Raw genomic sequence first — 21,399 nt, forward strand, 5'->3', positions numbered from 1 at the left:
TTCCCCTTTGGGCCATCTGTCTGTGGGACTTCTTAACTCCCTCTCCCCCTTACTACACCCCCCTACGCCCTAGCAGCCCAGGCCTCAGTTGACATTTGTCTCAGTTGTCTTCAACATAAAATTTCACCCAGGTCTCTGCCCTGGCTCTGGGCCTTTCTTTCTGAGGGGAGCTGGTTGCTCTCAGTTGACCCTTTAGAAAGAATCTGATCATTGACTTAACAAGATGCTTCCCTTGGCCCGGGTACATTTCAATGGAAAGTTCTTTCAACCAAAGGGCCTTTCAGGGAAATTTAAAGAAACAGAACCAACAAAATTTGAAAATTCTCCTCGCCTGTTGTTTTAGTTCACTAAAGGTGCTGCAATGCCAGAAACAAAAAGGGATTTATGAGCTTACAGGGTTACAGTTCTGTACAGAGGTTGTGAAAATGTCCAAATCAAGACATCAGCAAGTGACCCTGCAATCCTGCCAAGGCATGTGGAGGCATCTGCTGGTCCTTCTCTTCCGGTTTTGTTGCTTTCTGTTTTTGACCACTCCCTCCATCTGTGGCTTTCTTTCCAAGCGTCCGTGCATTTCTCTGTCTTTCCTCCTCTTATAAAGGACCCCAGTAAGAGGATTAAGACCCACCTGGGGCCTGCCACCACTAAAATAACCTAATCAAAAGCTCCCAACCACAATAGGTCTACACCCACAGGAATGGATTAGCTTTAAGAACATGATCTTTTTTGGGGTCCATAAAACCACCAAACCATCACAGCTATATTTCTATCTGTTGAAGGATGGATGGAGGTAGAACTAACAACTCCGAACCAAGTAATACAAAGGGGTGAGCTTCAGATGGGGAGGATCACAGATAGGTAATTCTGGGTGACTGGGTCTCCCAAATCTCATAATGTAGGTGACTTCTGTGATTGGATAGAGGAACCAGCCCAAGTCAGAAGGTGTGGAGTTGGCATCACGATGCGGTTTGAAATCCACCATAGGGATACCAGATGAGCCAGATGATTCTGGATGAATTTCCTGATTGCCAATCTGTGTAGATGTCCTCAGCCTATAATCCCAACCCCTAGAAATAACTGGCCTTCACTGGTACAGGGAGAAAAGCCAGCCAGGTTCTGATGACCCAAATGCTGTCAAAGAAAGGATCAGAGAATACTTAAATGGATGACTGTGGCTTTGTTCCAATAAAATTTTATTTGGCTCAGCCTGATCAAGTTTAATAACATTTAATAGATTTTTTTTTAAACATGAGTAGTAATAACGATTCCTTTGTAACAACAATAATATATGAACGCCTGGTCAAGGTCAGCAGCTTGTTCCTTTACCAAAAAAGTAAAGCCACCCTCCGAGGACAAAATGGCACATGAAGGGTGACGTACATTTCCGTTTTTAAAAAAGAACCCCAAACACTTTATATTTACGTATCTTTCCATTTAAAAATTGGTGAGTGGGATTAATTCCATTTTTTAAATATAAGTTTCTAACGTGGTGCAGGTTTCAATGTACAAATTGAAGTTAGCTGATTAGACTTAAGGTGCTGTGAGGTGAGGATGAACACAGTCCAAGGTCAGCCCTTGGGGAATCTTCTACTTTTAGACAGGGGAGGCTCTCTGTGGGTGTCTTTGGGAGGTGTTGGGGGTGGGGGGAGGTGAGTAGGAGCTGAACACCTGCAGCGGAAATAGCTGAGCAGTCCTGGGGACTGGACTGGTGGCTGTCAGTGCCTTCCCCACCTTCTCTGCCGAGGGCTGCTGTGTCCACACCTATCGCCCCACGCTTGTGTGTGAGTGCACCTCGGGGTCTGCATGCTCCAAACTTATCCTGGCCTAGACTGACAGGCCTGGCTGCTTCGAGTCCCTTCCTCTGTCATGGGGTCCCCCATGTGGCACCCCACCTTTCCCACTTTCTTGATTCCTTGCCCCCAAAGACACTTGCTCTACGATGCACTTCCTTTGGGCCTACTCTTTGCCAAGGCTAAATGGGTGTCAAAATCAAGGGGTGGTATTAGTGAAGCATGTTGGGTTCCTTGGAAAGTCTTCGCCAACACACGTACTCTGTGGAGGATGCCTCTGAGCTTTCACCCAGGTGAGCAATTCATGCTGAGAATGTGAGGTCACGAGGCAGGTGTGGAGAGGAGCTGCGTGGTGGGGAGGGAATGGGGTTGGGGTGGGTAGGAGGCAGCGTGGTGGGCAGTAAAGGCTGGGAGTAGGCTAGAGGGATTCCTGGGCGCTGTCTTCAAACTCACCTGTGTAAGACAACCACTCAGGAACTAGGATTGTGTCTTTGTGTTTGCATATGTGTCAGGAAAGTGCACAGGGAGAGCCGGAGGAGGTGTGCACCCAGGCCTGCGAAAACTCCTACCTGGTCCGATCTGAAACAATGATGTCAGACTACGGAGGGGTGTACAAATGCAGGTGCACGGCAGGAGCGAGGATAAGTATGCTTAGTGACGTGGGAAATAAACTGGTGCAGCCTCCGGTTTTTGAATACAAGAAACATTGCTCTAAATAAAAGGACATCGAATGGGCCAGATGGTAATGGGCAGGGAAGAAACATCTTGGACCAAGTTTCCTGCCTGAAAAGCTAGAACCACCCTGGCAGAGGAAGACATTATTTAGTAGACTGGTGCTGGCTGGGGCCAGGAGGCTGGGCTTTCAGGCTGTCCCCATGCCAGTCGGTGATCTTAGGCCACTTTGCTTCCCAGGCTTAACTGTCCTTCCTCACCTGTCCTTCGAGGCTAGTTGGGCCAGATGGTTTCAGAACTATGTCTGCAAGATTCCTCTGCACTCAGCCACCCAGGCAGGGCCTGCAGACTGCCCAGACCAGTTTCTTCCCTGCACACCACAAAACGCACTGGCCTCCCCTTTTCTGGGAAACGGATCCACTCCGAGCTAGGCTCCCGTTCAAACCCGCTCCCAGAGGTTAAAGGCGAGTTATTAAGGCAGTTGAAGAAATGGGCATTCCTCTCTCTCCTGCTAACGGCAAGGCCATAGAGAGTGGCGGGCCTCGAGCGCTCCCTCGGCCCTCACCACCTTTCTTTGGAGAAGGCCTCGGTCTGCACGAGGTCACCAGGGTGCTCGGCGATGCACGCGCCGTTGAGGTCGCCCAGTTTATTGTCGGGCAGGTCCTCGGGCTTAGTGCAGAGCTTCAGGGCGCGGGAGATGAATACGTCCAGGTCGAACTGGGGGCTGGCGCCACCGTCAACCGGGGCCGGGCGGCCGGGCGGCGAGGTGGACAGGCGGCGCTCCGGGCCGTCGGGGGGAGGGCTGGCGCGCTCCGGGCCGCCCTGCGTGCTGCGGACCCACTGCGCGATCTCCAGGAAGAGGCTGGCCGGCTCCTCCTCGCGCGCCACCGCGTCCGCGGCCACCGCGGCGGAGGGGGGCGCCCCGGCCGCCTGCTTCCAGTGCGACAAGTCCAGGATGAGCTTGGGCTCCGAGTAGTGGTGCGGCTTGTTGTCGCGCCACAGCAGCTTGTCCAGGTAGGACGGCGACCCCACCTTGTAGTCGCAGGAGTGTCCGTAGTCGGCCTCGAAGGCGCGCTCCATGGACGAGTGTGACTGCTCCAGGAAGCGCTCGGAGCTGCTGTGCGAGTCCTTGCGCGGGTCCACCTGCACGTCCTCCGCCAGTGGCGCCGAGCCCGCGCGCGGGTCGCGCTGCACCTCGCTTGCGTCCTGGCACCGGTCGGGCCGCCACTCCAGGTCCGATGACAGGCTCACAGGGTACCTGCAAGGGCACGAAAGGGGCGGTGAATGATCCCCAACTGCCGGTGGCTTCTCGGAGGGAGCCAAGTCCTCCGAATCCCCTGCTGCCACCCACAGGCCGGCTTTTCATTCCTTGAGGGTGATAGGGCTAGGTGAGGGTGTGCCAAGAGGAGGGCGCAGGTGGAAGGACTCATTCAGCTCAACCCTTTAGGGCAGCTGGGTTTCTTTTGTATTCATTGAACAACCTACTAACACTTATTGAGCACCTACTATGTGCCAGACATTGTTTCAGGCATCACCAGACATAGTAGTGAACAAGAGAAAACAAATGATCCCTCTCCTCCTGGATACATTTCTTTTTAGTGAAGCCACTTCCTTGGTATTCCCCAAACTGTGATGAGGACACACACCAGATTAATATGCAGGTCCTGATTTGGAGGTTCCCAGGTGGGGCCTGAGAGCCTACCTTTCTAACAAGCTCCTAGGTGAGGCTGATGCTACTGGTCCTTGGACCATACCTGGAGCAGCTGGGCTCCAGTGTGTACTTCACCCTGGCTGTAGACTAGACTCATGTAGGAAATAAAAAATAAAATCTTGTGCCTACGCCACACCCCCAATTGTGATTGCTGGGTCTAGGGTACGGTCTTGCATCTGCTTGTTTTTAAGCCCACTCCAGGTGATTCTAAGGGACAGCCAGGGCTGAGAACGCCTTCCCTAGTGGATTTAGTAGGAAGCCCCCAGCATGCTGCATAGATGCAGGGCAGGTGGGGCCGGTGGAGACATTGCAGACATCCTCAGGAGTGGCCCGAGATGCTGCTGTCTGTTGGCTGCCCTGTAGCCCTGGAGAGTGCAGTCCGCTAGCCAAAAGCAAATGGAAGGCAGATGGGAAGGTGGGCAGACCGTCTGCTCTGAATGAGCCCTCTTTGTGCCAGGTGCTCCATGCAGGAGCATAGAAGAGGCAGCAGCCAGCTGACCCTGGACAGGAGTCAGGGTTTCCTGCTCACACAGGAAACACAAGTACATGAAGGACAGCAGTTTGATTGGGAAAGGGCAGGCCATTGGGCGCCCCACAAGGGTGCATGGGAGGGCCCAATACTGACCACCCCCCAGTGAGGCTGTTAGTGTGGGCGCTGCTCCTACAGGTGAATGCTGCCTTCTCCCTTGAGTGGCCTCAAAACTGCAGGGATGTCTAGGAGGAAGGACCTGTGACGATCCTAGCCCTCGGCTGCTACAGAAATCATCTGTAGTCTTCATAGCAACTCCGTGGAGTTTGTATAATCACCAGGGCTTTATAGATGAGGAAACGAGGGTTCCAAACAGTTAAGTTCTGCAGGGACATGGTCAAGGGTGAGCTGGGCATAGCAGCAGTGGAAGAGTCTTCATTAATCTCTATTTGCCACCAACTGGTGAAAACAACAAACCAACAGACCAAAAATAGCAACACTGCCTAGGCCCTCCCTCGTTGCCTCCTTAATCTGAAACCTATCATCTGTCAAATGCCTGAAAAGGAAAAATTGCTCATCTGTCACTTACATAACTAGCTGTCACTTTCCCACTACAGTGGGACTCCCACTTAGGCCTCCTTGGAGTGCTAGCTAGCTGCCGAGTCCTCGGCTTTTATTTCTAAATGGAGCAGCTACCAGCATTCCCTCCCAGAATTAGCAGAGGGTGATGCCCCCAAATTTAGCTGCCTGATTTAAGAATGCCAAAACAGGAATGGATCTAAGAGCTCATTATGTGCCTAGGGAGAAATTGTAAAAATATATGTATATATATATATATATATATTTTTTTTTTTTTTTCCTACCCAACTCTGATTCATTAGTAGTGGCTTCCTGGAAAACTATATTGAGAAGGATTCTGAGGCAAAACCCAGTTTAGCAAGAAAGAGTCTGATTAGCAGTGTCTGAATGGATGCATTCAGGAGGGTTCCACATAAGGCAAGTATTAGCTGTGTGACATGATGCCAATTCCTTAACCTCTCTGAGCTGTAGCCTCTTTATCTGTAAATGGGTAATACAATGGAGCCTCCCTTCATAGCACTGCCAAGAAGTGCAAATGATAGGGAACATTGAAAGTGTTTTGTAATGGTAAATTCTGCATTTTTCTTACCGTGAATTTTTCATGGGCAAATTCTTCACCTGCTAGAAATTAGGGCCTACAGTAAGTGCCCTTTAAATGCTTGCCAAATATCGTATTGAGCCTGTGTTCAGCACACTAAAGAGTGGTGAGGAAAGCTGGTGGTGCCAGTATTGCACAAAGGAAGCCCCCTGACCCACACATGCAGGGCCCAGCTGGACACGTTTGTGGTTTGGTCATTTACTAGGAGTGTCTGGAGACAGGAGGGAGAAGAGCAGGAAGGTAAGTTGGAAAAAGTGCCCAAATGGACTGTACAACTTGGGAAACAGAGGGAGAGGTCATAGAGGACCAGAGGCAAAACAGAAAAGGGGGGACAGGTGAATATGGGCTCTTCTCCCCAGAGCAGGAAGCCACGGGGACTGCACCTGTCCCAGGCGGAGAGCTGGCTCTGGTTGGCAGCCATCAGCAGGATGTCGTCAATCTCGTCCTCGATGCGGAAAGGGTGTTGCGAGGTGGGCTCGTCCTCAGGGCACGAGTACGGGCTCATGTAGGGGTGCTGCAGCCCCATCTCGGCGGTCAAGCGATCCATGGGGTTGAAGGTCAGGATCTTCTCCAGGAAGTCAATGGCTGTGGGGAGCAAAGCGGGGCAGGAAGGTCATTGGTCATTCCCTGCCAAGCTGAAGGTGAGACCCCTCAGTCGGCAGCAATCCCTGGTGTTTGCATTTTTCCATTTGCAAAGCAGGTTTTTAGCCAGTTTCTTTCTCACGGTCTTCCCCTCGGTCCAGTGAGAGACAGAGCAGATACTAACTACTCTTCACTGATGAATGAGGAGAGGCCTGGGGGTGGGGGTAAAGTTCTCACCAGCGGTTAGAGGAGGTCTGGGGCTAGGGCCTGCTTTGGGGCGGGGAAGGGGGTGCTTCTCCAGAGATGAGGACTTGGGGGTGGGTACCTTATCGGGCAATGATCCCAGAAAGCTCTGCCAGAGGAAGGGGGCAGAAGCCAGTGGAGGGGTGCAAACGAGCAGGTTCCACTTGTGGGTCACTGGGGTCCTTCAGAGGCAGGTGGGCACCCCTCAAAGCAGTTCCACCTGAGGCTGAGAAGCTGGTCTCACCACACCTCACCCGGTGTCCCGGGATGAGGGCTGCTGGGGGCGAGACTGGGCACCCTCCTGAGGAGGCCCTCAGGCACGGGGCAGGGCTGGAGGCAGTAAAAGGCCTTGGTGAGGAAGGGGGCTGGGGTCTGGGGGCAGGGGGCAGGGCCCCAACACAGGGCTCTTCCATCTAAATCCAGTGCTTTTCCTATTATAAGCTGCCTCTGAAGATTTGACTAAACCAAACAGGCAGACTAGATATTCAAAATATTTAACAACTAGTCCTCAAGACCGCCTGGTGTGCTAGCCGATGCCCCAGTAACCCTTTGGTGGTCAGCTCAAGAGGAGGTTGTGGGCAGCTGGAGCCTGGGAAGGGAGGGGCCCCTTGGGAGACTTGAGCGGTGGCTGGTCATCAACCAGCATGAGAATATTTCAAGATCTCAGCAGCCAGTAGGGCGTTGTGTGTCCTCGCGGAACCTCAGACCACACAGGTGCTGCTGCCCTTTCTCTCTGAATAGGGTCAGGGGTACCCATCTGCCCTGGGTCATCTCAGGGCAAGGTCTAGCCTGGAGGTTTGTATTACTTCTCAGTGCTGGAGTCTCTGGAGGCTCCACTGAAATCACAGGCTGGCTATTCACGTCACAGAGCACATAGAATCCGAGAACTCAAGCTGAGCTGAAGGCCCTGGCTGCCACCCCTCTGAGGGGCTCGAGATCTCTTTGCAGGAGAATTCATCAATGATTCAGGAAATCGATGGATGCAGAAGGTCACTGGCCTGCCAGGAGGACATAAGGCTGCTCCGTAACTCTAGACTGAAAGAGGAGTTCAGCAGCAATCACTCTGATCTCCCCTAAACACTCTGGCACTCGGGGTATTTAGGGGCCCAGGGTTGCAGACCTGGAAGAGGCTCAGCCTCGTAGGTCCTGGGACTCAGAGGAACTGGCTGTTCCACTCCCCAGCCCTGCCACTGTGCCACTGCCCAGCTTGAGACCTGCGCAAGGCTTTCCTGCTGTCGGCCTTGGCACCTCTCTCAGCCTCACCCAGGACACTGGGCGTTTGAAAAGGAAATGAGAGTTAAAGCTCTAAACATGGGAAGGCATCACCATCATTATTACAAAGAACCATTAAAAGAAAAAAAAAAAAGACCCAGCCAACACAAAAGGCCACCTGCACTGACTCTCCAAGGATGTGAGTCTCCTCTTTCCTCTCCCCAACAGCTGCACTGACACTTCTGGAAGCCCACAAGGTTAGAAAGTTCTTCCTTACACCAGTCCTATATCTCCCTCTTTCACTTCCACCCCAGGGCCCAGCTTTGCCCTCCGCGGTCTCTCCTGAGTCAGCCTGACCTCGCTGCCCCAGGAGGCCCCTTCTCCCGCTTCTGGGCGGCAGCTGTGTCTCCCGCAAGACCCCGTCCTCCAGGGCGGGCCCATCAGAACCTCCTGCAAGAGCCTATTCCCTTTCTTCCCCCTGCTGGCTGGGTGTGGGCGCCTGGGTCCCGGAATGACTGCCCGAGGCAGAGCCACTTGCCCTCCCCTGCTCCCTGCGTCCCCCACTCCGGGCTTGATATGAGAGGTGAATATGCTGTAGTGGGCCGAGCTGCTGAGATTTTAGGGTCTTTGTGCTAAGTCTTGGCTTTACCTTTACTCATAAGCCACCCACACCCTTCCCCAAACTCCTTTCCTCTGGGCTCCTTTCTGTGGTCTCAGGGCTTACAATTCTCATCCTGTATCTGCAGCGTGACAGCTGTTCTGGCTGTCAGGCCGAGGGATCCTGTCACCCAGACTGAGCCTCCTGGGCCTCTGTGAGCTGTAGTGGGATGGATCCTGCAGCTACCTCCCAGGCCTGCGGGGCCTCGAATGCATGGCAGAGCGAGCGACACCCCCGAGGTGATGCCTTTCTCCACTTGTGTTTCCCTTCATTCATGCTTCACGATCCTGCGGTCAAAGGCCGATTGGGGTGACTTTTCAAGGCCAGAGAGAATTGTTGTTGAAATGGCATATCAGGAGGATAAAGCGAGCCTGGCTTTAGTGAACATCTGCTCAGCTACAGGATTGAGTCCAAACTCATCAGCTGAGCATTTAAAGCCCTGCAGCCTCTCGGCCCTTCTCCTCTCTCCAGCTGCACTACCACCCACTGGCTGTCCCTGGAGATCCACTGACTGTGGCAGGCTCACCCTCACCAGCTTCAGGGCTCAGCCCCAGCCCTACCTCCTCCATGTCGGCTTCTCTGACCTCTCAGCATTTCAGGGCTGTCTCTCCTGCCCCCACCCCACCCCCACCTCCTCAAATGCTTAACGATCTCAGTAGCCCCATAGGATATGTCCTTTAATATTTCACATTTACCTCGAATGGGTAGTCCCTGTCTTCTGGCTTAGACCAACCCTTATGTGTCTCCGACTGTCTAGCCCTAGCACGGTTCTCTGTCTGTGGTTGGTTAATAAACATTGGCTGATGTTGGTGATGAGTGAGCAGCTTTACCTTCTATTAGGTACCAGTTCTGATTCTCTGAGGCAATGCCCAACACTCTCAGAACCCAAACGCCACGGGGGCTGCTGTGTCTGTGGTTGCTCAGGGGAGGGCGTGGGTGACACATCCCTGACCCAGAACATGAGAAGTGAACAACGCTCTTTGTCACGTGCTGGAATTTCTATTAGCAGCCTAGAAATCAAAGTAAATACAGATAGGCTGAGCCTTAGCTTTGCAGTGAATCGAACACTCCCCACTCGCCTGACGGGAAAACTGAGGCAGTTTACTGATTGAATTGGAGTCGTGGCCAAAGGCATTCTTAGTCCAAGTTCTCAGTTTCCTGAGAAGAGAGGCATGTGGCAGAGGCTGCTCATTTGTATCCCAGTGTCTGCTCTGTTCTTTCACAAGAATGGGATTTTTAGCAGGACACAAGATGTCATGGAATAAGGATCCATTCCACAGCCTCCACTGCAGCTGGCTGGGGGCCATGCGACCAGGCCTCGCCACTAGGGCCCGACCAAAGGGCAATGTGCTAAGATGGCAGAGCGACAAGACAGAATCGGCCTGGGTCCCTCGGAGACCTTGTGGAGCAGATCCACCATATTCGCCTGGACCGTCTACCTCTGGCCCATTACATGAGAGAGAAATAAACTTAACTTCTCTTTCCTGACATAAGAAATAAATCTTATTTAAACCATTGAGAATTGGGGTGTCTCTTATAAGTGGCCAAAGCTACGTCCTACCTAACCCAGGGTGGCCTAAGGAAGCTTCTGGCAGACATGGGGCCCAATGATAATAGTAACATCTAAGATCCTATTAGATCCTACACCAGAGGCTTTACAGATTCTATTTTACTTAATTCCCACAACCACCCTATGTGGCAAGTACTATTATACCCATTTTATAGTTAAGGAAACAAATTCAGAGAGGTTAAGCAACTTGCCTAAGACCACACAGCTAGTGGATCTGGGAACTGAACTGGATCTATCTATCAAGCTGGCAAAGTTCATGTTCTTTGTACCATGCTCTGCTTCTAAGGGGGGAAAATGTAAGGGAAGATGGATGAAGAGAGGGAAGAAGGCAAGAAAGAAAGAGAAGGAAAGGGGAGCAAAAACAGGACTAGGGAGGGTCACCAATGATTGCCTTGAGGCTTGCCTAATAGCTAGTGCAAATGCCCTAGTTCAGAAGAGCCCCACCTTCCAAACCCAGGCTTTTCCCTTCGGGAAGGAGACCTGCCTGTCCTCACCCCCAAGATGGAGCCAGGGCTCGGCTTCCCAGGGTGTCTGGCCTGTCGGGCTCAGGTACCTTCGCTATTCACTTCAGGGAGCAGCTTGCGCAGCGGCCTCTTCACCTCCCACGTGCTGCTGACAAAGGAAGGCATCACCTTGAGCAGCTCCTCCTTGTCTTCCTCCCGGATCACGGGGATGGTCTCCAGGATGAGCTGCATCTGCTCCAGCTCGTGAGCCCCTGGGGAGGCAAACACCGGGCGGCTAAGTGTGCTGCCCACGCGACAGGGGTGTGCAGAAGCCCAAGGAGCCACTCTGGGTGGCCTGGGAGGTGCCACGTGGGATGAGGGAAGGAGGAACGGGGCTGGGAGCCTGGGGACCGGTGTTCTGGTGTCCACTCGGCTACTAACTTGCTGTGTGACCGTGGCCAGGTTGCATGCTGTTTCTGAGCCACTGATTCCCATGCTCACTTCTATACTTAGCTGCCACCCAGAGGTATCTACTTTTGAAATCTTAAATACTATCCAGAAGTCCTGGGTGGGGTGGAAAGGGATGGATCTGAAGAGGACATCAGAGTGGCAAATCCTGGGAAACTGAACACCCAGGGAAAGGAAAAGGACATTAAAGTTGGAAGGATCCTCAGAAGTCATGTTTTGCCCTGTCAATCAGCTAATTGGAATCCCAGCCAGGACTCAAGGCCCTGAAGGGCAGTTCTGGGCGACACCATCCTGCCAGTGGGGGGAAGGGAGGAGGAGAAGGAGGGAATAAAATGGAGGTGTCAGAGCCCCCTTTCAGAACGCCAGGACTTAACAAAATCCCCTCACCAAAGCCTCTGAGCCCCACAAAATGGAAGACAGCAGTGGCCCTTCCGGCAGCCACAGGGGAGCCCTCTGAGAACACAGGTGAGTGGCTGGTGAAGGAGAGGGTGGAGGTCACAGACATTGAGGAGGCTGGGAAACCAGAAGGCGGGGAGAGTAGATGGGGGAAGGGGTGCACATCAGCACCCAGCCCCGACTGGGAGGGGCTCAGTGTAGCCAGGGAGGCCATATGTAGGTACCAAAGTTCTCAGCGGGGTGGGCGTGGGAGGGGCTGGTGAGGAGGAGACAAGCAGGTGCCGGCACACCGAGGACAGGTGGAGATGAGAAGAGCCATCTCAGAGGCACGCACAGAGGAGGGTTACTTTTTAAATAGCAAAGCAGCTTGGGGAGCAAGAAGGACGATGGGGCTGTGTCCCACACCCGTGAGCAGAGAAGGGGAGAAGGGGTATCCTCGACTCAGAGGAGCTACTGAGGTGGGGAGAGCACTCAGCGGAGGTGGAGGATGATGGTGCAGGCTCAGCGGGAGGGCTGCACAGGGTGGGGCCCCCTGAGCACAGCGGTCGGGTGGAGCATGGGGGTCCAGGCAGAGGGGAGGTGGCAAGGAGGTGGGATCTCAGGGCTCTGGCGGTCACTCTGGGGCCCAGCAGTGTGGATGCTGGCTGGGCGTCATCACAGTCCTGCAACGTGGTCTGGGACGTTCCTGGGCTTCCGGCCTCTGCAAAGTTAGCCTGAGGTGGAGAGGTGGGCTCAAGCTCTACGAGTGAATGAGAGTGGCGGTTAGGGCTGAGGACAGTGCCTTGGGGACGGACGGGGGACCTGGGTGCAGAGGACATAGAGCAGTGGGGCTGAGAGGCAACTGGGGAGGACAGGCCAGAGAGGTGAGAGGATGCAAGCCCAGGGAGGATGGAGTTTCAGGGAGGAGGGGATGATCATTGTTGACCGATGCCAGCAGATGAGGGCTAAAATGAGTCCCATTGAATTAGGAGCATGGGGGTCTGGTGTGAGCAGCTTCAGAGGGATAGAGGGAATGAGAGAATGGACAAGGGGGGGTGAAGAGAGAGCACAGATTACTCTTCCCAGCAAGGAGAAAGAGACAATGGGAACACAAAGTGGGGGTGACTCATTCCCCAGGGAACTGGACAGGGCATCACAGAGGACAGGATACAGCTGGATTTTAAAGGTAATGTAGGAACTTCCAGGCAGAGAAGGGTCTCTGTGCCAAGGCAAACAAAAATTGATGACGAAATAGGAGCACACAGTGGGTAACTGAGGTGGCTGCAGGACAGGGAACCCCATGGCTTCGAAAGAGGAAGAAGGGGCTGAACACAGAGGGTGGGTGTCTCCTGGATTCAATCTCAAGGCATTTGGATCTAAGTGGTCACTTGATTTCCCATTTTATGCTTAAAAGGCTATCTTTAGCCTCTTAGGTATCTTTAGGTATTTTGCCTGAAATTATAATTAACTCAAAGTGGTGTTGTGGAAGTCATCGAGGTGATTTTCAAAAAGAAAAATTAGCATGCTGGGGGATCAGTATGCTTTTTGCACTCAATGCTCCACTTTTATAAAATGAAACCATAAGAGAAGGAAGGTGGCGTGGTTCGCAACTCACCTGCAAAGAGCATCTTTCCCGTGAGCATCTCGGCCAGGATGCAGCCGGCGGCCCACATGTCAATGGCCTTGGTGTAGTTGTTAGGGGAGAGGAGCAGGCGTGGCGAGCGGTACCACTTCGTTACCAGCCCTTCTGACAGGTAACCCTGAAAGACAAGACCCCCAGTTCCAATGATGGGTCATCTACAGATGTCCTCACCCCCTCCCACGCCTCTCCCGGTTTCCCCTCTCATGGAAAACAACACCTTTCACTCTTGTTCTTTTCCCACTGGTCTCCAAGAAGTGCTAGTGACAGAGGTCTTGTAGAGGGGCGGGCCTGGGTCATGGGAGTCGGAGGCTTAGGTGAGGGGATCTAACTACGTCCTGAGTTTCTCCTCAAAGGAATGGATCCATGTTATCAATATGTTCGAAGGAATGATTTCCTACCCCATCTTGTAACTTTTCATAACAAATCTGCTCTCGTGTGTAAGCAAATGTATAAATCGGAGCCACACTCAAGTTCATTACCACCATCAGTAGAATAATGACAAGACACTGGAATATTTCCTCTATCCTCTCTCCAGTGGCTGAACTTCAGAAATAGTTATACATTGGAAAATAAGTGTTGGGTGTTACCCAACACTTATCAGCTTTGGTGCTGAAGACCAGAATTAGCACAGCTACAAAGGCGGGTGCAGGTCCTGCTGAGAACGGATAAAGCCATCCTCACAATGGACATAGGTCAATGGTCTGGTCAATGGCACATGGAAACAACCTGGAGCAGCAGTGTTTAAACTACTTTTGTTGGCCTAGAGGATTCTGGAAGTTCTACATAGTCTCTTTTTGGGGGACAGAAATCAGGGGGACCTCAGTGATTTGTGGTCTGGGTTGAATTCTTCCTCTACAGCATATAGTAATAAGTGTTATAGCACAGATAAGGAAGTAAATCCAAGCAATCTAGAAGTTGTTTTCCACATAATTCAGAAAAGAGATCCATTAGTAGAACCTAGGAAATGTCCTCTGGGATTCCTGGAACAGTCTCCTAAAAGTGAGAAAACAGGCCCAGGTAGGGTCAAGGGGAGGAATTAAAACTGAGGGGAAAGGAGGGAATATTAAACTTCCCCATCTGGGGGAATTCCTGATATTCTCAAAAGCAGTGGGAACAATCAATTCAATAGGCTGAGCCCTTGGCCCTGAGGTTCACACCTATGAAACTTGTTCCTGCAAAAGGAGAAGCTAAGCCTACTTTTAATTATGCCTAAGAGTCACCGCCAGAGAACCTCTTTTGTTGCTCAGATGTGCCCTCTCTCTCTAAGCCAATTTGGCAGATGAATTTATGTCCCATGTCCCTACATGAGACATGACTCCCATGGGTATAAATCTCCCTAGCAACATGGGACAGGACTGGGATGAGCTGGGACCCAGCATCATGGGATTGAGAAAGCCTTCTTGACTAAAAGGGAGAAGAGAGAAATGAGACAAAGGTTCAGTGGCTTAGATTTCAGAGTCGAGAGGTTATCCTTATGTGTTATATAGACATCCATTTTTAGTTTATGGTGTATTGGAGTGGCTGGAGGGAAGTACCTGAAACTGTTGAACTGGGTTCCAGTAGCCTTGATTCCTGAAGACGATTGTATTACTATATAGCTTTTACAGTGGACCGTGGTGATTGTGAAAACCTTGTGTCTGGTGCTCCTTTTATCCAGGGTATGGACAGATGAGTTAAAAATATATATATATAAAAATAATAGGGGGGAGGGGGTAAAAAAATTGGGTAAATGGAAATACTAGTGGTCAATGAGAGGGAGGGATAAGGGATATGGGATGTATGAGTTTTTTCTTTTTTCTGGAATGATGCAAATATTCTAAACATGACAATGGTGATGAATACACAACTATGTGATGATACTGTGAGCCACTGATTGTATACTTTGGATGGACTGTATATATGTGAAGATTTCTCAATAAAAATATTTTTTAAAAAAGACTGAGGGGGTCCAAAGGGAGATTCTAGGGATGGTCTGGTTATTAGGGCTGGAAAAGTTCCCAGATTAGCACCTGAATTTTCCTTTTGACCGATGTAAAAGGTATCACAGACCCAGGATGAAACAGATTCAATGTTAAGAAGCCAAAGTACCAAGGAGCTTTTGGTAATTTAATCTGAAATCTCTTTACTTGCTGACAAAGATTTTGTGGTGGTTTGAAGTTGTATGTACCCCAGACAACATGTTCTTAAATGTAATCCATTCCTGTGGGTGTGAATCCATTGTAAATAGGATCTGTTGATGAAGCTACTTCAGTTAAGATGTGACCCACCTCATTCAGGCTGGAACTTATCCTATTATTACAGTCCTTTATAACTGCAGTGAATACAGAGAGAAAGGGAGAATGTCACGGAAGCAAGAAGCTGAAGTCAACAGAATCCAGAAGAGAAGGGAGAGACCAGCAGCTGTGCCACGTGCCTTGCCATGTGGCAGAGGAACCCAGGATTGCCTGCAGCAGCCTGGGAAGAAAGCATCTCAACCTCAAACTGTAAGCTAATACATTCCCGTTGTTCAAGCCAACCCATTTCATGGGACCTGCTTTCAGCAGCGTAGGAAACTAAAACAGATCTATTCAGTTTAAATCTCCTGGGAGCCCTGAATTAGGATAGCAGTCCCTGATCCCCCTCACCACCACTTCATACCACATATTTTTTCAGAGCAGAGCCTCAGACTGGCACCAAGGTAGAAGGAAGGGGGGGAAAGAGGAAAATATCTTCAAGCTGGACATGACTACACATACCCATACCCCAGCCTCAATGCTCCAACTAAAATGGACTCCTGGTGAATTTTGCAGTGTGCCTTTCCAAGGGCTCCATGTATCTGTATTTGTTACTGTGGATTTCCTTCTCTCACCCCAGGACCTACAAGACTACATGCCTGCCCCTCACGGCAGCAGTTGTATCTTGTTCTGCAGCTATTTCCACATTGCCTAACAGCATGCTGCTTCCTGGGCAGCTGAAGAAATGAAAGATGGAATGAATAAGGAATGTGTCATATGGCCTGAATTCTTTCCGAAATTAGCCACCTTCGCAGGGGACCACTGATACTTGACTTTCCCGAGAGTTCCAATTCCCACTTTCGGAGGTGGTGAGGAGCTTACGTAAGTTGACAGCAACTTATACCTTGTCTTGGTCCAAAAAGAATTGGTAAATGTTATTAATATAGAAGTTTAAAATTAAGTTGATTGAGGGATATTTTACACATATGAAGTTCACCCTTTTTACTGTACAGTTTTATGAGTTTTGACAAAAGCATTGACTCGTGTAACTTCACCACAATCAAGACATGCAACAATTCCATCATCTCAAATAATCCCCTCACGCCCCCCTTTAAATCAGCCCAGCCCCTAGCAACCACTGTTTTCCGTCCCTCTCGTTTCGCCTTGTTCAGTATGTCAGATAAATGGAATCATAGGATGAAGCCTTTTGGGTTTTTGTTTCATGTAGCATAAGGCACCTGAGACTCATAACGTAATTTGTTGGGAGTTTAAGTTTGATTTTAATAGTTACAGAAACAATTCAAACTGTTCACTTCTGAGTGAGTGGGCTAGAAATAAAAAGTGGTCTGATTTTATTTTCCAGGCAGAGGGTGAGACTGTCAGGGGAAGATTAAAGCAAAAAGTATCTAAAGAGGAGGAGATCAGAAGTGAATTTTCTGTGATATATACATGACCAGTCTTTTCTTTCTTAAACACTCATCTGTCTGCAGAGCCTAGGGCTGAAGAGAAGTCAGGTCACAGTGGGGTGGGGTGGGGGGTGGGCTTCCCTCTGAAACACCTGCTCTGAAAGTGAAAGGAAGGTGCTGGCCTGGGCAAAGCTGCCCCTGGGCCGGAGTGATTAGGGTCAGGCCATGATAGGAGCTAATCAAGCTCACCCCAGCTCATTTCTTACATTGGAATGAAAACCAGGACCTGCTTAATTTTCCTCAACTACTGGCTGTTCCTCTAAGGTTACTGTCTTCCAAGCCCTTTAGAAAACTGATGGGGAATTTACTCATGTGTTTCAGGAGCCACAGAGCATAGGAGAATTTGCAAAGTTGCAGTGTTCTCTGTTAAGCCCCAGAGCATGAGATACCTTAGGGAACTGGGAGGGAAGCATTCCTGGCTCTGTGGGGTAGAGACAGGAGTCAAGGGGTCCAGCCATCAGCTGAGATGAGCCCTGGGTGTCGGGGCAGAGAGGCTCTGGGGCCCACAACATGGTACCTGAGCTGAATTAAAGAGAGGAGTTTCAGCTAGTGGATGTCAGAATTTTCCAGTGAAAGCCAGACTTTGCTGGAACACAAAAATCTTTAAGGAATATCCAGGATATTTTTTTTGAGAGAGAGGCCACATTTGAGCAACAAAAGAGGTTCCCTGGGGGTGACTCTTAGGCATAATTATAAAGTAGGCTTAACTTCTCCTTTGCAGGAATAAGTTTCATAAGGGCAAGCTCCAATCAAGATCAAGGGCTTGGCTTATTAAATTGGGAATTCTTAATGCTTGAAAGAATATCAGGAATTCCCCAGGTGGGGAAGTTTAATATTTCCACATTTCCCCCCAGTCCCTCAAGGGAACTTCGCAAATAGTTTTTTATTCTCTGCCCCAAATACTCTGGGATGTGTTGGGTATTACATTAACCTCTACAGAATAACAAGATCTCATTCCCTATTCTAGGTTCCATGTTTAAATAAACCAACCATAAAGTTAAATAAAATAGCATGCTATAGAAAATATAAATTTTGAACCAAATAAACATCTCTTCCTTTGGTCTCACACAGAACTTGAACAGAAGTTGCAGTTTTAAAATATAGTCAACATCATCCTTTACCTGTATTCTGATTTACCTTAGTCCTAACCAGATCTGCTTCATTCATAACTCTAATTGAAGTCTGATCTCTTTTTCAGCTTCTTTAACAGTTTCTAGATGGAGTAATACTGACTTCGAGCACTGCAGAACTCTAATTCTGTGTCTCAGGTATCACACTGGTTTTCAAGGGGAAATCTGGTGGCAACGTGGAGCAGAGGTTCTGAGGAATTTTTAAAAGTTCCAATGGCCAGGCCACTTGCCCTACCAATTACATCAGAGTCTCTGAGAGCGGGATAGGTGTTGGTAGTTTTAAAACTCCCCAAATGATTCCATTATGCAGGCACCTTTGAGAACCTGTGTCCTAGAGATCTTTAGTTCACCTTCCCTGGAAAAGTAAGCAGTGTTTTCACTGTTCCCAGTTAGTGCAGATCTCTTTCTAGCTCCACTCAACATGAATTTTTGAGATGAATCCTTGAGTAGCCAGATGCCTCCCCCAGAAAGCCGGCCCGATAAAAAGTAAAAATGTACTGACAACAACAACAGCTAACATTTATTAAGAACTTACGGTTTGCCAGGCACTGCACCAAGTGTTGCTTTATGTATTAGTGCATTTAATTATCAAAACAACCCTATGAAAACAGAGGTTAATAACTTAACCAAGGGCAAATTAGTTAATAATTGGTATAGCTGAGATTCAGTCCCGGCAGTGAACAAAACAAAGTCCCTACAATCGTGGCGCTTGCATTTCAGTAGGAAAGTCAGCTGAGCGCACAAATGGATAATGTGTCTGATGGCAATGAGTAAATTTTGGAATAAAAATAAAGCAAGGTAACGGGGTAGGGAGTGATGGAGTGGGTGGGAGGGTGGAGGCCTCACTGAGGAGAACTTTGTGCAAAGACCAGAGGAAAGCAGGGGAGTGAGCCTCATGGTCACGTGGGGGAAGAACATCTGAGAATTGATCTTTGAAGTTGCAAGACTTCCCTTCCCACCCTCAAAGGAAGGCGGCACTCTCACCTTGCTCCTCCCACCCAGCAAACCTTCCTTCACACCAAGGTATAAATAACCGAGGGTGGGTTAGAGGGGGAGGAACCTAACGTGTTGAGCACCCACTATCCATAAGGGATCTTGTGAGCATTAGCTCAGCTGACTTCATGACAACCTGTAAGACAGGAATTTATTTTTCCATTTTCTTTCTGGGGAAATTGTCACAGTCCCCTCTGCCTGGTTTCTGGGAAGCCTGTGTGTTCACACGGCATTCTGGATCCCTTCGTCACGGAATTAAAGCAGAAGCTAGAGTAGTTTCAAAAGATGTTTCCCTCCTCTCACAAGCTGGAGTGATTTCTGGCCATCAGGAAAGTCTCTCTGCTTTCCTCCCCTCCTCTCTTGATCCCTTATATTCCTTGGCAAGGGTCAGAGGAACAGTATTATGGATTGAACTGTGTACCTCAAAAATATACGTTCCAATTCCTAACCCCTCATTTCACGAATGGCATTATATTTGGAAATGGGAATTTTGCAGGTGTGATTAGGTAAGATGAGGCCAAGCTGGATGAGGGTGGCCCTAGCCTAAATGAACAGTGCCCTTAAAAGGAGAGGAAATGTGGAACAAAGACAACCACACGGTGGAGGCAGAGAGGGAGCTCTGTTGCAGAATGCCACCGACGATGGCAAGCCACTGCCAGACCCCACAGCCCTCGGAGGGAGCACCGCCCTGCCAACTCCCTGATTTGGACTCCTGGCCCCTGGAACTGAGAGACGGTTCTTTTAAGCCACCCAATTTGTGGAACTTTGTTATGGCAGCCCCAACAAACTAATACAAATAACTGGAAAAGCCAATTCTCTCCCTCCTCAAGAGAATATGCAGGAATTTTATTCTCCACTTTCAACAGTGGATCTGACAGGTTTTGGGAAAGCTAAAGGAGGTGGGAGAAGACAGGAATCCTGGATGATTAGAAGGGGTGAGGGCTTGAGGAGGGGGAGGCCCACAGGAGGCAGGTGTGGGCTCTAAAGAGAAAACCTGCCTTCCTCACAATTCCCATCAACCCAGCTCTATGGGTCTTGCCCCCACTTGGCAGATGGTACCCCAGGAGAGAGGTGAGCTTTGCTTCACTGGTTGTCACACAGCACCATCAGGGAACCTGGCTTTCAAAAACTGTAATACATGTGACAGTTGGTATGTGAACCTATAGTTTATTCACTTTCACAGCTGTATAGTATTCCACTGTCGTTATACAGAGAGTTTGACAAAGCACTAGGTATTTTTTGTCAGACGTATTTTTAGGTGCCTAATATATTTTTGTTACTATTCTTAATGGTATACTACTTAAGATTATGTTTTCTGTTTTCAGATAGTGTATAGAAATGAAATGGATTTTTGTGTAGCCACAACATTGCTAAAGTCTTTTATGCAGCTGTTAATTTTTCTACAGATTGGGGTTTATTTAAACAATCAAATCTTCTGTGAGTGGTGACAAAATCTTATCTTATTCAGCGATAAAAATAAGACTAGAGCAATGGAAAATAGAAGTAATGGTGCTGGGCAACCTTAGTATGTGAAGGTTTTAGGAGGAACCAATTTTTTGGATGAAGGCAGGCAGTTCTCTTTTATTCTTAGTATGAATTTTTATCATTCCCAGATGTTGAATTTACTGTGTCTATTGAGATGAGCATATATTTTTTCTCCTTTAATCTGTGGCAAATCAAAATAATAGATTTTCTAATATTAAACTAACTTTGTGTTTCTGGGATGGACTTAATGTAGACAATCCATTTTTTTAGATATTGCTGAATGTTCCTAAGTGAGACAAACCTGTAATTTTCTTTTCCTGTACTTCCTTTGACTGGTTTTGGTACCAAGGTTATGACCGAGGGGAGCAGTTCCTCTTTTTCTATTCCAACTTTCCTGTAAAACTATTGGGACTGAGGTTTTCTTTGTGAGAAGATTTTTAACTACCACTTGGTATCCCCAGTAGTTGTCAAATTATTCAGCTTTGCTCTTTCTTTTTAAGTCAATTTTGATAAATGATATTTTTCTAAGTATTTATTCATTTCAATAATTATTTAATAAATAAAAGCCTATTAAATAAAAATCCAAGGGCATAGAGTTCACAGATTTCTCTTTGTTTTTGAATCTCTGTTGCATGCGTAACTATGTTCCTTGATTATTTAGACTGTCTGAACGGTCTGACCTAGAGGCCAGCTGGCCACTCTGTGCAAGGCTAAGACAGTAAGGCTTGCTGCCTGGCTGCCAGAGTTGATCTGATTTCACGACGATCAAAGATACATCACAAAAGGAGTGTTTGGGGCAGGGCCCATGGAACGTCATCTAGCCCATGACAGCTTTCTTCATTCATTCCTTCCAAATGAAAACCATGATCAACAATCATTTTGCCTCTCAGAGCAAAGGGTGTTATTGTAGCTTAAGGAGCTGATTTTTTGTAGTGTCATTATAACAGTTTAGTATGTTCTAGTGGCAGGGGAATATGGGTGATCTCCTCTGTTGAGGTGAATAAAGAAGGGCCTGACCAGCCCATTCCACAGGGCAGCTATGGGCCAGGTCCACGAATCCCTGTGGCTGCAGGTTCTCTGGTTCTAAAGAGTTTCAGGATTGA

The 21,399-nt window shown here is 49.1% G+C and overlaps 1 protein-coding gene across 2 annotated transcripts in view; it reads right to left on the reverse strand.

The window, feature by feature from the left end:
- Positions 1 to 1,165: 1,165 nt before the first annotated feature.
- MAPK4 (mitogen-activated protein kinase 4) overlaps positions 1,166 to 21,399 on the reverse strand; it is a 155,656-nt gene continuing 135,422 nt past the window's right edge. For both annotated transcript variants that reach the window (XM_077135459.1, XM_077135458.1), the window contains exons 3-6: positions 12,983 to 13,127; positions 10,635 to 10,796; positions 6,200 to 6,401; positions 1,166 to 3,717 (exon numbers count right to left, since the gene is read on the reverse strand). In XM_077135459.1, coding sequence (XP_076991574.1) covers positions 3,021 to 3,717; positions 6,200 to 6,401; positions 10,635 to 10,796; positions 12,983 to 13,127 — 1,206 coding nt within the window. In that variant the 3' untranslated portion in view covers positions 1,166 to 3,020. The remainder of the gene's footprint in view (positions 3,718 to 6,199; positions 6,402 to 10,634; positions 10,797 to 12,982; positions 13,128 to 21,399) is intronic.

The sequence above is a fragment of the Tamandua tetradactyla genome, chromosome 18 (assembly GCF_023851605.1).
Source record: "Tamandua tetradactyla isolate mTamTet1 chromosome 18, mTamTet1.pri, whole genome shotgun sequence".
Taxonomy (NCBI): domain Eukaryota; kingdom Metazoa; phylum Chordata; class Mammalia; order Pilosa; family Myrmecophagidae; genus Tamandua; species Tamandua tetradactyla.